Consider the following 14,517-nt stretch of genomic DNA (forward strand, 5'->3'; position numbering starts at 1 on the left):
AATTTATGCTTAAGAATGTGCTTAGCATCATTAATTAGTAGGTAAATGTGAATTAAACCAACAGTGAGAAATTATGACACACATATTAGATGGCCAAAAATAATTAAAAAAAACTGCTTCTTAAAGAAGAATTTGTGGAACCCAAACTCACATGCACTACTATTGGGTGTGTAAAATGCTTTGAAAAACACTTTATAAAACAATTTGACAGTCTTAAAGGATGTTAATGTGTAACATTACATGTTCATACTTGCACTATGATCCAACTATTTCATTCTTGAGTATTTACGCAAGATAATTTGAATCGTATGTTCATATAATGACTTGTACATGAATGCTTATAACAGTTTTATTTGTAATAACAGAAAAATTGGGAACACTTCAAATATCCATCAATAAATGAATGGTTACACAAATTGTGGTATATCTATTCACTGGAACACTACTCATTACTAGTAAGGAATAATGTATTGAAACATGAAACAATATCCATGAATCTCAAAATAATTATGTTAAGTGGAAGGAGACACATATGAGAATATATTGTATGATTCCACTTGTAAAAAATTGTATAAAAAGCAAACAAATCTATAGTGACAAAATCCACATCAGCGATTGCTTGAAGTGGAGTAAAAAAGAGGGATGAAAATGGAGCACAAGGAAATTTCAGGAGGTAAAGAATAATTTCATTGTTTTTAATGTGGTGATGGTGTAACCAAGAATATTTGGCAGAAAGAGAAAATAACTAGTACCTTCTATTAACTAATAGTTACATATTCATCAAATTATCCAATATCGTTCTCTAAATGGACAATGTGGAAAGAAAATAAGCCTGTTTTTAGACTCAGTTCTTAGCCAACTAGCTCTAAGTCTTTGATTCACCCAACATCTCTGTTGCTTAGTTTCCTTACCAGAAATAGTTGATCTGGGCAATTCACAAGAATATTTCTAGTACTGAAAGGCTGGGAAGGAATCCCAAAAGCAATGTATGACGGGCTAACAGATTCAGAAATAAGCATCTGAAATCAATTGTGCTTACAAGAGCTAAAAATTTTGGTTATAGGAAATTTATTTTTCCTTTTTAGAAATGCACATATGTATGCATATTTGAAATATATAAAAATATATTATTTATATAAACACGTGAAAATTATCAGGACAGCACTTTCTCTTACTAATCTCATTGATGTACCCTATATACGAGTCCAAAGAAAGGCCATTCACTGTTCTCCAATTTTGTTATGTAGTTTCACATATTTTCATGATTTTCTTAAATTTGCTCTTATCTTAAGAAATTTCTCCTTTGCCTCCACTCATGTTTCTAATTCCATTCCTAACATCATTAAGCTGTTATTTAAAATAAACAAAAAAATCTGACCATTAAGAAAACCCAGATTCAGATAGCTTCATAGTTTTACTAGAAAATTGCTTCATGAAAGTGATAAATGAGTAGCATCAATCTTGCCTAAACCCTTCAGAGAATTGAAAAAGAGGGACACACTTCCAGCTTTTGCAATGAGGCTAAAATGACAACAGTAGGAGGAATGGAGAATGTGCATGGAATCAGTAACATGGCCTTTCACTCACCAAGGCTGATCTGGTCACAGCCAATCTGCAGTGCCAAACCTGCCAATACTGGATACAAACATCACACATACATGGCATATTCCCTACAGGTCCAGCCAGCCTCTCACAGATAGATTACATTGGGCTTCATTTATCTGGAAGAATAAGTACTTTGTTCTCACTAGAAGATGGCTTTCTCTTGATATGCATTATCATTCTTGCCAAAAATTCTTTTGTCAAAATTACTGTCATAGAATTCTTTATTCATCATCATATTCTTTCACATAGCATTGCTTCAAACCAGGTAGCTCATTGCACAGAAAAGGAAATGTGACAATGTGCTTATGCTTAAAAATTCATTAGTCTTACATCATTGCCCATCATCCTAAAGGATGTGACTTGATTGAATATTTTAAAGACTTTTTGAAGACTCCATTCTGCCACCAGTTAGGTGCTGTCAATTTCTGGGGCTGGGATCATGTTCTCCAGAGTGCAGTACATGCTTTAAACCAGTATTATATCTGTGAAGAATTTTTTCCCCATATCCAGGATTTCAAGTCAGGGAATCAAAGGGTGGAAAAGGAGGTAGCATCTCTCACTATTATTCTTAATGTTTCACTAACAAAAATTTTGCTGGTCTTTGTTCCACAAAAAAGAAAGAAAGAAAGAAAGAAAGGGAGGGAGGAAGGAAGGGAGGAAGTGAGGAAGGAAGGAAAGAAGAGAGAAAGAATGAAAAGAAAGAAAAGAAAAAGTAATTCTTACAACAGGGAACACATAAATGGTTCCATTGAACCAGATGGCAAGACTGCTACTTGGTCACCTTGAGACACTCATGCTACTTAGTCAACAGGCAAAATGGAGTTTCCCTACTTGTTGGGGTGATTGTTCTTGAACACAAAGGTAACATTTGATTGTTTCTATGCAATAAGTCTAGTAGAGAGTGTTTCTGGAATGCAGAGGAGCCTCTGGGACACATTTTAGAACTCTCATATACATCATTTAAAATTTAATAGAAATCTATAACAGTCTCAAATAGAAGGAACTACTAATGGCATCCATACTTGAGGAATTCAGATTTGGATCACTTCATAAGACAAGAAAACAAAACAACCTAGATGTTAGCTGAAGTTAAAGGGAATATGGAGTAGGGTTACAGAAAAAAGGAAGTGCTATGTGCCTGCTATGAGCATGTGACCAGTAGCTGAAACCAAGTCTACAGGACTTATGAGTGTTTTTATCTTTTGCTTTGATGTGAATTTATTGGGAGTTATATTAACCAATATTCTCCTCCTCTCTCATTCCCATACTTCCTAACATAAAATATGATAAGAAGTGTTCAACTTCTATCTCAATGTTTTAGCTAATTAGAAGATATCAAAGGTGGTATGTGACTTAACTAGAAGAATCTTAAGTCACTCATATGGATAAAATGACCTATGAAATTTTGTGTATCCTTTCTTCTTTAAGTTGTATGCGTCTGTTAAAAATAAGCATACTTTTGCTGCACTCTTTTTTGACAGTTAAATATGGTAAAATGAGATGTGTATGAATGGCAAGTTGAAAAGGTTGGATTGTTTCAGATCTTACTGTTAACTTGTTATTGCTGGAAGTTACATTGCCCAATCCTTCTAATCAGTATGGTTTCAGAATTATTAAATTAGTGAAATGAGTAGAATTAGTAAAAAGAGGAGTTTTCTTGAGATTAGAACATAAATCTCCTATTCTCACAATATTTATACTGGTTCTGCTTCTATTACAGACATGAGGATTAAGCAGGCCTCAATAATTGCATAGGACAATACAGGCTTCTGCAAAAATCATGGGGAAAACTTCACTCAAATTATAGGTAAATGAGCATCCTCAGAAAATCTTGACTATGCTAGATCTAAAATACAAATTCATGCCTTGCTAGCTACCATACAGTCTTGGGAATTTAGCAAGCTTTGGAAGCCTCAGGATGATGAAATACAGGGTGCAACTTGTAGATTGAGGGGTGTAGGCCTTCTAGAAAGCTCAGCAGATGATAGCAGCCCTCAGAGCCTTTACTAAGCAGACACAGCTGAGCCAAGGTTTCACCTGTCTAAATGCTTCTCTGATTTGAACCTTGGAATCACCATTAGACCTTGAAAAAATGCTGATACTCTCTATTTTCAGCTATTCCCTTACTTGGAAATAGCTATATTTTCTCATAAGCGGTATAATATTTTGTGATATAATTACTGAGTGTCAAAAGGCAGTGGGGTAGCAAAAATAAGGTTTTCATTTGCAGCTGGATATGTAATAGTACAATGTAGACATTATCACTCATAGATGTTGGCATATTTTGAGAACTTCTGGGGCATGAAAATCTGTGTTGTGATATCCTGCATCTGGTATTGCTCTGTGTGATTCCTCATAATCTTAAAGTAAACCTTGACTAAGTAAATATGAAACAATTTAATATTAGAGAATTTTGATGTGCTGGTGTAGCCACGAGTGACTGTGTTCTCCTCTTACCAAATGACACAACAAAAATACTCGGGAGAAGAATTGTTGGTCAGAAATTCAAGAAAGGATTCTTGGAGGCATTAAAAACCGACAGTGATTTAGGCTGTATCTTGTGGATTTTTACAACAAACAGTGCATGAGTTCAAACACAGTTTTAGGGGCCGGCTCTGTGGCCGAGTGCTTAACTTTGCACATTCCACTTCTGAGGCCCAGGGCTTCGCCTGTTTTGGATCCTGGGTTCGGACATGGCACTACTCATCAACCCATGCTGAGGCGGCATCCCATATAGCACACCCGAAGGACCTACATCTAGAGTATACAATTATGTACTGGGGTGCTTTGGGGAGAAGAAGAAGAAAAAAAATCAAGAAGATTGGGAACAGATGTTAGCTCAGATGACAATCTTAGAAAAAAAAAATTTCTAAACTTTGATGTATCCAGGTCAAATCTTATAAATATTTATTATCACAGAGTCAAAATTGACAATAGTAATAAATAATGTACAGCAAAAAATATCAGTGACTGAAGCACAATTTTCAATGATAAACATCCTCCAATTTCAGTCTTCATATATAAGTTTCCTGTGTGGTAATCCACCATGGCGTGTGGGATGATTTCCCCACAAGGAACCAGGTGATACATTAAGTAGCTGATTCTGTTTCTGAGATGCCAGAGAATGTTCTACACTCTCAGTAATGCATTTGTGTATAAAAAATAAAAGACAGAGAAAAAAACAAATATTTTGCCTTTCAATTAACCTATATTATTCAAGCTGTTGAATAACATTCCAAATTACTTTGGAGTAGATATGGTATAGAAGGTTATTATCATATTACTAAACTGCACTTAAGAAAATGTATTTGATTTTGTATTATTTCTCTCCTAACATTCATGACTTTCATTATCTTGTTGTACAATATACATTTTAATTAATATTACATATCAAAAAATACATATAATTAACATCTATTAAGTGCTCAAAATGGTACAAGCGCTATTCTCAGCATTTATTCAGTTAACCATTCAACAATCAATGACATAGATACTATATTCTCCCCATTTTACAGATAAGCTAACTGAGGGATAGAAAAATTAAGTAACATTCAAAGTGCCACTGACTAGCAGGATACAGAGGTGGTGTATGAACCAAGGGAATCTGGTTTTTTCCTTCATCCAGTAATCTACCCTTGTAAATTAGATATTCTACACATGAACACCCACACACACTTTTCTGAGCTATTTACTATATCCATTAAGACAACCCAATATAAGCCATTTTAGCATTAACTCCAACTGGTAATCATTGAAGGGTAATCTACTATTTAGTAGCAATTTCAAAACTTTCAAATATTTTCTTATATCATGGGGTTATTAAATGGCATTTGGCTGGGTAAAAAACAACTGTTTGATAAATTCTCAATGGTGTGAGAAGTTGTGTGTGTGCTGGTGAGGTTGTTGCAGGTTTCCAATTAGAGTTTGTAATTGGGGATTTAGATGAATCTTGGAATGTTATATTTCATGAGGAATCCACCTTTGATCTTATGGCTTTCTTAGCTGCATCTTTTACATCTTTATTTCTCAAAGTATAAATCAGTGGATTCAGCACTGGGATGAAAATGGTGTAGACCACTGAGATAATTTTATCAGTGTTGGGAGAGTAGAGGTAGCTGGGTCGTGAGTAAATGAAGAGAGGAGTCCCCTGATAGATGGCCACAGAAGTCAGGTGAGATGCACACGTAGAGATGGTTTTCTTCCTCCCACTGGAAGATCTGATCTTTAAGACTGAGAGAAGAATGAAAAAGTAGGAGATGATGATGATCATGAAACAGATAATTTCCACTGAGCTGCCATACGTGGCAAGAAGCCATTCATTAATTGATGTGTCTGTGCAGGATAGCTTAAGCAGGGGAAGGAGGTCACAGAAAAAATGGTTGATGATATTTTTATCACAGTATTTCAGAATAAATGCAAAGGATGTGTGAACTAGGGAGCTCATGTTGCCTCCAACATATGACAAGCTAACCAGCCATATACAGATACTCCAACACATCACAACTGTGTAGAGTAAAGGGTTACAGAAGGCCACATAGCGATCATATGCCATGGCAGCCAATATAAAGGATTCTGTGTCTGCAAAAGTAGAGGCAAAATAAAACTGCAGGGCACAGCCATAATAGAAAATGGATTTGCTCTCTGAGAGGAAATTGACCAGCATTTTGGGAACAATGACTGAGGAATAACAAAAGTCTACAAAGGATAGGTTGCTAAGAGAAAAATACATGGGGGTTTGAAGGTGCAGATCGGTCCTGATTAACATCATCAATCCAATGTTCCCCATTAGAATCAAACCATATAATGTCAGAAACATAAGGAATAGGACACTCTGCAGTTCAGGGCGAGTTGGAAACCCTAATAGAATAAACTCAGTCACTAAGGTGTAGTTTCCACTCATAAATTCCATATTCTGTGCTGTTTTTGTTTCATGAGAATTCTAACATCCTAAAATGTTATATTGATGGAAAGAGAAACATAATTAGATATAATTATAAGGTTATTTTATTGTTTCAACAAACAAGCAATCAAATAAAAAATCCAAGCCCAAACGTACTTTCAAATACAAACTCTGAGAAATATATTTCAGAATTTAGTTGCTATCATATTTCATGGTTGCCAGTTTTATTTTATTTGCTTGATTAATGACTATTTCTTCCATTGCACAATTTACGCACTTATTTTTACTTACTTTTGCTTACTTTTTTTTTTACCCAAAATATAGCACAATAGCTGGCTCATAAGGTAAAAGGAAGTAATAAATTAATTACTAGACCTATGATGATAAGAAGAAAAGAAAAAAATATATATCATTAAAAATAAATTGATCTGTAGAATATGCCTTGGAATGATTTATAGACCATTTTGCTCTTTCGTCCAGGGTTTAATAGATAGTTGTGTGCTATTCTCCTGACAGAGCAGATGAAGTGGTAAATTAAAATATATAGCAGTTAATTGTTTTTTAAAAGAATATAATGTAAAAGTGATATTAATGAATTAAAAATCAATGTCAGTAAACATTAGCTGTGAGTATATTTTTGTTTAAAAAGTTTTACTGAGGTACAACCTACATGCCATAAAGGTCATCTAATTGGGCAATTTGATTATTGACAGTAAATTTACATAGTTGTGCAACCATGACCATCAGCCAGTTTTAGAACATTTCTAACACTCTAAAAAGATCTCTCATGTCCATGAACAATCACTCCCCTTTCCCCTCTCCCCTCAACTTCTGGCAACCACTCATCTACTTCCTGTCTCTACAGATTTCCCTATTCTCGACATTTCATATAAAAGGAATCATACACTGTGTGGTCTTTTGTGTCTGGCTTCTTTCATTTAGTACGTTTTCAAGGTTCATCCATGTTGCAGTGTGAATGAGAAATTCTCTCCTTTTAATGTACTTTTTTTTAAGATTTTACTTTTTCCTTTTTCTCCCAAAGCCCCCTGGTACATAATTGTATATTCTTAGTTGCGGGTCCTTCTGGTTGTGGCATGTGGGACGCCACCTCGGCATGGTCTGCTGAGCGGTGCCATGGCTGTGCCCAGGATTCGAACCAGCGAAACACTGGGCCACAGCAGTGGAGCACTCGAACTTACCCACTCAGCCACGGGGCCGGCCCCTTAATGTATTAATAATATTCCATTGTATAAATATGTCAGATTTTATTTATCCATTCACCAATTGATGGACACTTGGGTTATTTCCACTTTTTGGATAGTGTGAATAATGCTGTGGTATATTTTTGGTAGGAAAGAATTTAGGATAATTTCCTTAATTCTAATCAAGATACTAAACTAAGCTGATTAAATTGTTTCTCTATCTTTGGCTTTTATTTTAATTCTTCTAGCAAGTGCTCAGTGACTGTTAGTTGACTGATTGAGTAAAGTGGGCAAAAAATTCAGCCATAAGTTGACTTATAATTAAACATAATTACTCTATATGGCCTTCATACTGATTATATGTTATGAGCAAACAAAAATAGATAGCTGTCATTGATGTTTATGATAGTATAATTCATGGTGTTGAGTCTAAGAATTTTGTCAATTCTTACTTCTGGTGATTCAGAAATTTTCCAGGAGTAGGAGGAACTTGAGAAGAAAAATTTCATCTTAACTTTGAAGGATGGACTTGGGAATATATAAAACAAACAAGCAAACCATCCAATGAGCTACATTAGTGTTGCCGTTGTGGGCCAGGAAGGGAACAAAATGATTTTGGGTCATACAATTACAAATGTGGCAGTGTTAAGAACTTCATTTGCGTATTTCAGCTAATCATTAAAGCCACTGAATGACAGAGGCACACAGAAGCCTAAGAGAATCAGGAGGGTTAATGTGCTGTCTTATGTTATTGCCTCAGAATGTGTGAATGAGATGCAACACTACGTTAGGAAAGTGGTTAATTTATTCTGATGTTGCCTGTTTTATTTTTTAATATTTTTATCTTTTTTTTTTGAGGAAGATTAGCCTTGAGCTAACATCTGCTGCCAATCCTCCTCTTTTTGCTGAGGAAGACTGGCCATGAGGTAACATCCATGCCCATCTTCCTCTACTTTATATGTGAGATGCCTACCACAGCATGGCTTGCCAAGCAGTGCCATGTCCGTACCTGGGATCCGAACCAGTGAACCCCAGGCCACCGAAGTGGAACATGCACACTTAACTGCTGTGCAGACCCTGATGTTGCCTGTTTTAAAAGTAATCAAGCTATTTAGAAAAGATAAGACATTACTTTAGAGTTAGTAAGAATTTGGTTAGAATCTCATCCTGGCCACATATCGTTGTGTGACCTTGTGCAATTTAATGCATATATATGTATATCTTAATCTGTAACATAAGAATGACAACAAATATCTCACAATGTTGCTGTATGGGTTAGATTAGAAAAATTATCTAGTTATCATCTGTATATCTATCTATATATCTATCTGTCTACTTTTTATCCTTCCGTATGGTCACACTTTAGAGAGACTGACACATAGTAAACAACAAAGATTTGTTTCAGTTGCTCCACTGCTCTCTCTTATTCTTAGCTTATGACTAGTGATATGTAGCAAGGCTATATTAATAATGAGTATCATTTATATAATGATTACATGCAATGGAATATTCTAAATACCTTACATATAATTTATTTAATTGTCCCCCCAAAAACTAACAAAATTATGGAGCTGGCCCAGTGGCACAGTGTTGAAGTTTGCATTCTGCTTTGGCGGCCTGGGATTCCCATTTTCATGTCCGGGGCATGGACCTGTGCACCGCTTATCAAGCCACACTGTGGTAGGCGTCCCACATATAAAGTGCAGGAAGACGGGCATGGATGTAGCTCAGGGCCAATCTTCCTAAGCAAAAAAGAGGAGGATTGGCAGTGGATGTTAGCTCAGGGCTAATCTTCCTAAAGAAAAAAATTAACAAAATTATGATGCAGTTACTATCATTACCATCTTTCTTTTACAGATGAGAGAACTAAGGCACTGAGAGTTTGAGAGCTAAGATGTGATAGGAATGGGATTATAACCCAAGCTCCTGATTTCATGCTTTATGCTAGATTGGCTCTCTATAAGTTAGATTCTTATTATTAATTCCATATTTTGGATAGGAACTTTGAGGCTTCGAGTAATGTCACAAGTCATTCAGCTAGTAGTTGACAGGTATAATTCAAATTCAGTTGTGCTCACAGTCAAAGCTCACAAGATCAAACATGAGGGTGGTTAGAATATTAATCGTTTGGCCCCTGTGAGACAGGCTTAGTAGCATAGTGTTGCTGAAGGGAGGAATAAATGGCTCATATATCTACTAAACAAAGCAGGGAACATGTTCTTGAGAACTTCACATTGATCATCCTTTCTGACAGTCTAAGAATTCCATTTAGAGAAATGTGAGAGAGAAGAAAAGAAGCCATGACGGTAAAGATAAGAGAAGGTAGAGAATCTTGGATCCTTGCTTTAACGTGGAAAGAACAAAAGATCCAGTCAAAATACTATGATTTACTAAATTCTACCCAAATACATAAAAAGAAAAATCTAAGAATAGAAAATAAATTAATTCAAACTATCCGGCAGCCAGCCATGCTTCAGTTCTCTTATCAGTAAAAAAAAAGCTTATTTAAACAAAAAGTGTTTCAGATTGCTGTAGAAACTATAAGAGTTACACAAGACAGATGACTTTGTGGGTAAAATACTATCTGATATGTGGTTTCCCAATTCTTTGGACACAAATCAGTGGTTCTTCCTCTCAGATTTACAAAAGCCTATTTTGTGACGTTAAAGCCAGTCTAGTAACCACAGAAGCTACTTACCAAGGAAGAAGTTGTTTTCCAATTACCTAGGTGAATAAGAACCAGGGGCTCTTATTGCATTCTCATGTCATCGGGGACCCAAGAATTAAAGGATTCCAAACATGATCATTTCCAAGGGACACCTAGGGAATAATTAGCAGGATTATTGCCATTGTGAATTTTTTTCTAAAAACACATTAGTAATTACAATAGAAACAGTATTAACTTGAATAGGCAATTTTCACTCTCGGTAACATGGGGGTTATTTTTAATGACACTTGGATCTTACAAAGGACTGCTTTTACTATGGAGGTCTTTTACAAGTAGTTCAAATATTTAAAAATATAACCATTGCAATTTTAATTATTTAAAAAAACACAGGGAATTTCAGGAAATTACCTACTACTGTCAGTACTAAAAATAGATCTTTTTTTTAATTAATGACATTGAAGAGTGAGTCCAGTGGAGGTTTTGTGCAGAATTTGGTATTAGCAGGTGCTCTCTGAGAAGACGGAAGGACTTAAAAATAAGCATCTGATGCCAGATAGCTTCAAAATGATGTGAAAGCCATCCCAGTTAGTAAATACAGGATCTCATCATCAGCTTAATTAGTCTTACATAGATTGTGCATGACAGTTTCACTAAAACAATGATATTTAGGGGCTAAACTCATGGACTTCCATGAATTACATTATAGGCTCTAAATATTTTTTCACAGCATAAAATGGGTTTGTTGACTCCTATATCAGTAGAATCTTAGAGGGAATCTTGCTAAAACATACATGCAATGCAAAGATCCGCTTCTAAGTCAAGACTGAAAAATGACCTGACAACTTCAGTTTAATTATTTCTAAGGGCTAGAATTTCACGATTTCAATTCACTGTGAAAATTCTAGCTGTTGAAAAAAGTCTTCATTATGGTGGGCTCAAATCTGAATTTATTTTTCCTCTTCACTTGCAGTGTGATGCTTCTACCTACATGCACGCAATATTGAACTTATTTTGTGACTTGGGACAGTTTAGTGATAGGGTTGCTGAAGTGCAAGTTAACTTTCTAAGCAACAGTAAAAGTTAATCATTTTAGCATAATATGGACATACAGGGAATGTAACAAATTTATTTACTATGATAATGATGGATATGAAATAATTTGAGAGATGTTTTTAAAATTTACTGCATAAAACTAATTTTCCAAATATACTTTCTTTACAAATTTACATTTTACAAAATGCAGTTATTTAGAATTTTACCTAAAGGACAAAATTAATCACTCTTTCCCTAGTCTTCCTCCTCAGATAAGAAAGTGATAACCTAACACTAATTGAGTGATCTGTTAGAACTTGTGGGCAGAGGTCCAAGCCTTTAGGATTGTTGTATAAAGGGAGTATTGTCTCCAGTAAGAGTAGCATTGCTTCTGTAGAACAATGCTTGGAATCTCTGCATAATTCCTGGGACTCTGCACCACACTTTTGTGATTCTAAGTGTCCCCAACATAGAATTTGGGAGAGAGAGAGAGGAAGGGGGGATGAAGGCATCATTTCTTAACACATTAAGCTAATTGTACTCATTACACGAGTGTTCTAGAAAATCACAGTTAGGCATATAGATAGAGTTGGAATTTAACTTATCAACATCATATCAACTGGTATATTGCAAGTACTATATTCGCTGTTAGTTCTAGAGTTGAGTGTACAAAGGAAGGCACTGGAGATGGTACCGTTTTGCTACATCTGATTTTATATTGTTTCATAACAGAAAATTACACAGGACTTTGTATGCAACTGATCGGACATCTCCCACGTATAAATTACTCAAAGAAGAAAGAGATATAGTATATACATAATTCAATTACATCTGTTACTTTCATTAAAAACTTCAAAAATCTGTAATCCTTTCACTTGAGGTAGGATGTGGTAATTCATAGTAGTTTTTTGCTCCCATTGAGAGCTTCTAAGAATAAAGAAAGATAAATTACAAATATTTAGAAAGAAAACTGTCTACAGCTGTATTCAACTTGGACACTAAGAACTAAGAACTAACATCATACCTTAATGTCCACATTAGCATGAGTTTGCTATTCCTCTGTTTTGATTAGCTTGATAAGTTTTTCAGGAGTTTGTTGCTCAGGCAAATGTTTTGATTGCTCATTGCGGAAATTTCCTGAACAATCCATGGACTCTTCAATGGAAAACATCAACAGACAGTTTATTCTCTAAATTCTCTGAATCTTCTGCCACAAAATTCTCACTTTGTTTCCAGCAACCTGGACTGTTGTCTCTTGATCTCTAGCCTACTCTAATCAAACTGTTGAAAGACCCACCTTAAACCAAACTTTTGATGCATAATAAATTCTTTTCTTGCTTCCCCTTTCCCCAAGAAACTGCCAAAGCTCTGTGAGATGGTATTCTTCCTTACTAAGGTAAGCGATAAATTCAGACTTGTCTTATCAACCAGTTATGTTACTGATATTTGGGGAATTACCTTTTGTATCATATATATAAACTCATCAATATAGACTAGAATGACTATAATTCAAAACGTTATAACAATTTAGAGGTAGCTAAAGACCTGTAGATGTCCCTGTTGAAATTTGCCAATTATGAACATGGGTGAGAGACTGAGAATGTGTGCTTTTCCAGAGTTTTTGGCAGTTATATAGTGCCAGGATTTCAAAACTGGAGATGTGAGGAACCTCAAACAAATGGCAGATTTTCTATTCTGGACACTTTCTAAATTCAAACCTTCAGCATGTGCTGGATGAAAAGCACTAAAATTTTGGAAAAACAAAGTAGAGTTTCCCCAAATTTCTTAGTGCTTAGGATAGAAAGACTTGATATGAATTTGGGTTCCGAGAATGAAAATGTATAAAACTCTGGAGGGATTTTTCATTTGACACTGACAGTCATAAACCAGAAGTCTCTGAGAACCTAGGCACATATCAGCCTTAGCTTCATTAGAGAAATGACGGAGCCCTCTGGTGGGAGAAATCGTCTGGAACATCTTCTTTATAGTCACTGTATGGCATATAATAAACAAACAAATTACTACATGTAAGAACAGATAAGACCTTATGACGAAATAACAAGACAAAAAAACATTAAAAACAAAAGCACATCAAACCACAAATTGCCAAGGCAATTCACGGTGGAAAAGATGCATTTTTCAACAAGTGGTGCAGGAACAAAGCTTATCTATAAACAAAGGTAAATTTTGCCCTTATCTGATACAATCCACAAACTCAAGAAGAACCTATCCTGAGGCAGAATTTCTTCTTCCTCAGGGAAATCTCAGTTAGGTTATTAGCTAGATAAAACGGATAAATTTTCTTTTGTCCCTGAGAAAAAGATCCAGCTACAGCAAAAAAAAGCCTCAATTATAAGGACAGAAGAATCAAGTCTTTACTTCTCACTTTGAAGGACTTCTGAGAAAGAGGATTGTGAGTAGTGTTAATTTTAGAGAAGTGATACATTTCTTTGCCCTCTTGTAGGTATAAGGAAGACATGTATATAAGCAATCAAATTATACTTATAATGCAAATCTCATCTCCAATGGTAGGCATGGATTTAGTGGATTTAAAACACTGGAACCCATATTTTACTAATCATTAAGGTGAATATTTTGTTATGATAATACTTAGAATTCTTCCATTTTGGCTCCCACCTCCCTTCTCCACTTCCCTCCCTCCTTCCCTCACTTCTTTCTTTCTTTCCTTCTTTCTTTCTCTCATTCCTCCTCTTTTTCTTTCTCTCTTTTTGTTGCTTGAATTTTGTCTGTTTCTATTGTTTTATTAAGTAAGTGTCATTTGAGAAATCAAAATGTGCAGAGCGGGGCCAGCCCATTGCCAAGTGGTTAAGTTCGCACACCCTGCTTCAGCTGCCCAGGGTTTCAGTGGTTTGGATCCTGGGCATAGACATGGCACCACTCCTCAGGCCATGCTGAGGTGGTGTCCCACATAGCACAACCAAAGGCACTCACAACTAGAATATACAACTATGTACCAGCAGGCTTTGGTGAGAAGAGAAGAAAAGAAAAGAAAAAAAAGGATTGGCAACAGATGTTAGTCCAGGTGCCAATCTTTAAAAAAAGAAAATGTGCACAGCCTTATGGTAGATGTGGCTAATACCACCATCTCT

At 35.5% G+C, this 14,517-nt stretch overlaps 1 protein-coding gene across 1 annotated transcript; it reads right to left on the reverse strand.

The window, feature by feature from the left end:
* Nucleotides 1–5,569: 5,569 nt before the first annotated feature.
* On the reverse strand, nt 5,570–6,514 carry LOC106835863 (olfactory receptor-like protein OLF1). The gene has a single exon (XM_014848459.2). It carries the CDS (start codon nt 6,512–6,514, stop codon nt 5,570–5,572), a length of 945 nt encoding a protein of 314 aa, XP_014703945.2.
* Nucleotides 6,515–14,517: the final 8,003 nt, after the last annotated feature.

Source organism: Equus asinus, chromosome 17 (genome assembly GCF_041296235.1).
Source record: "Equus asinus isolate D_3611 breed Donkey chromosome 17, EquAss-T2T_v2, whole genome shotgun sequence".
In the NCBI taxonomy this organism is placed as follows: Eukaryota; Metazoa; Chordata; class Mammalia; order Perissodactyla; family Equidae; genus Equus; species Equus asinus.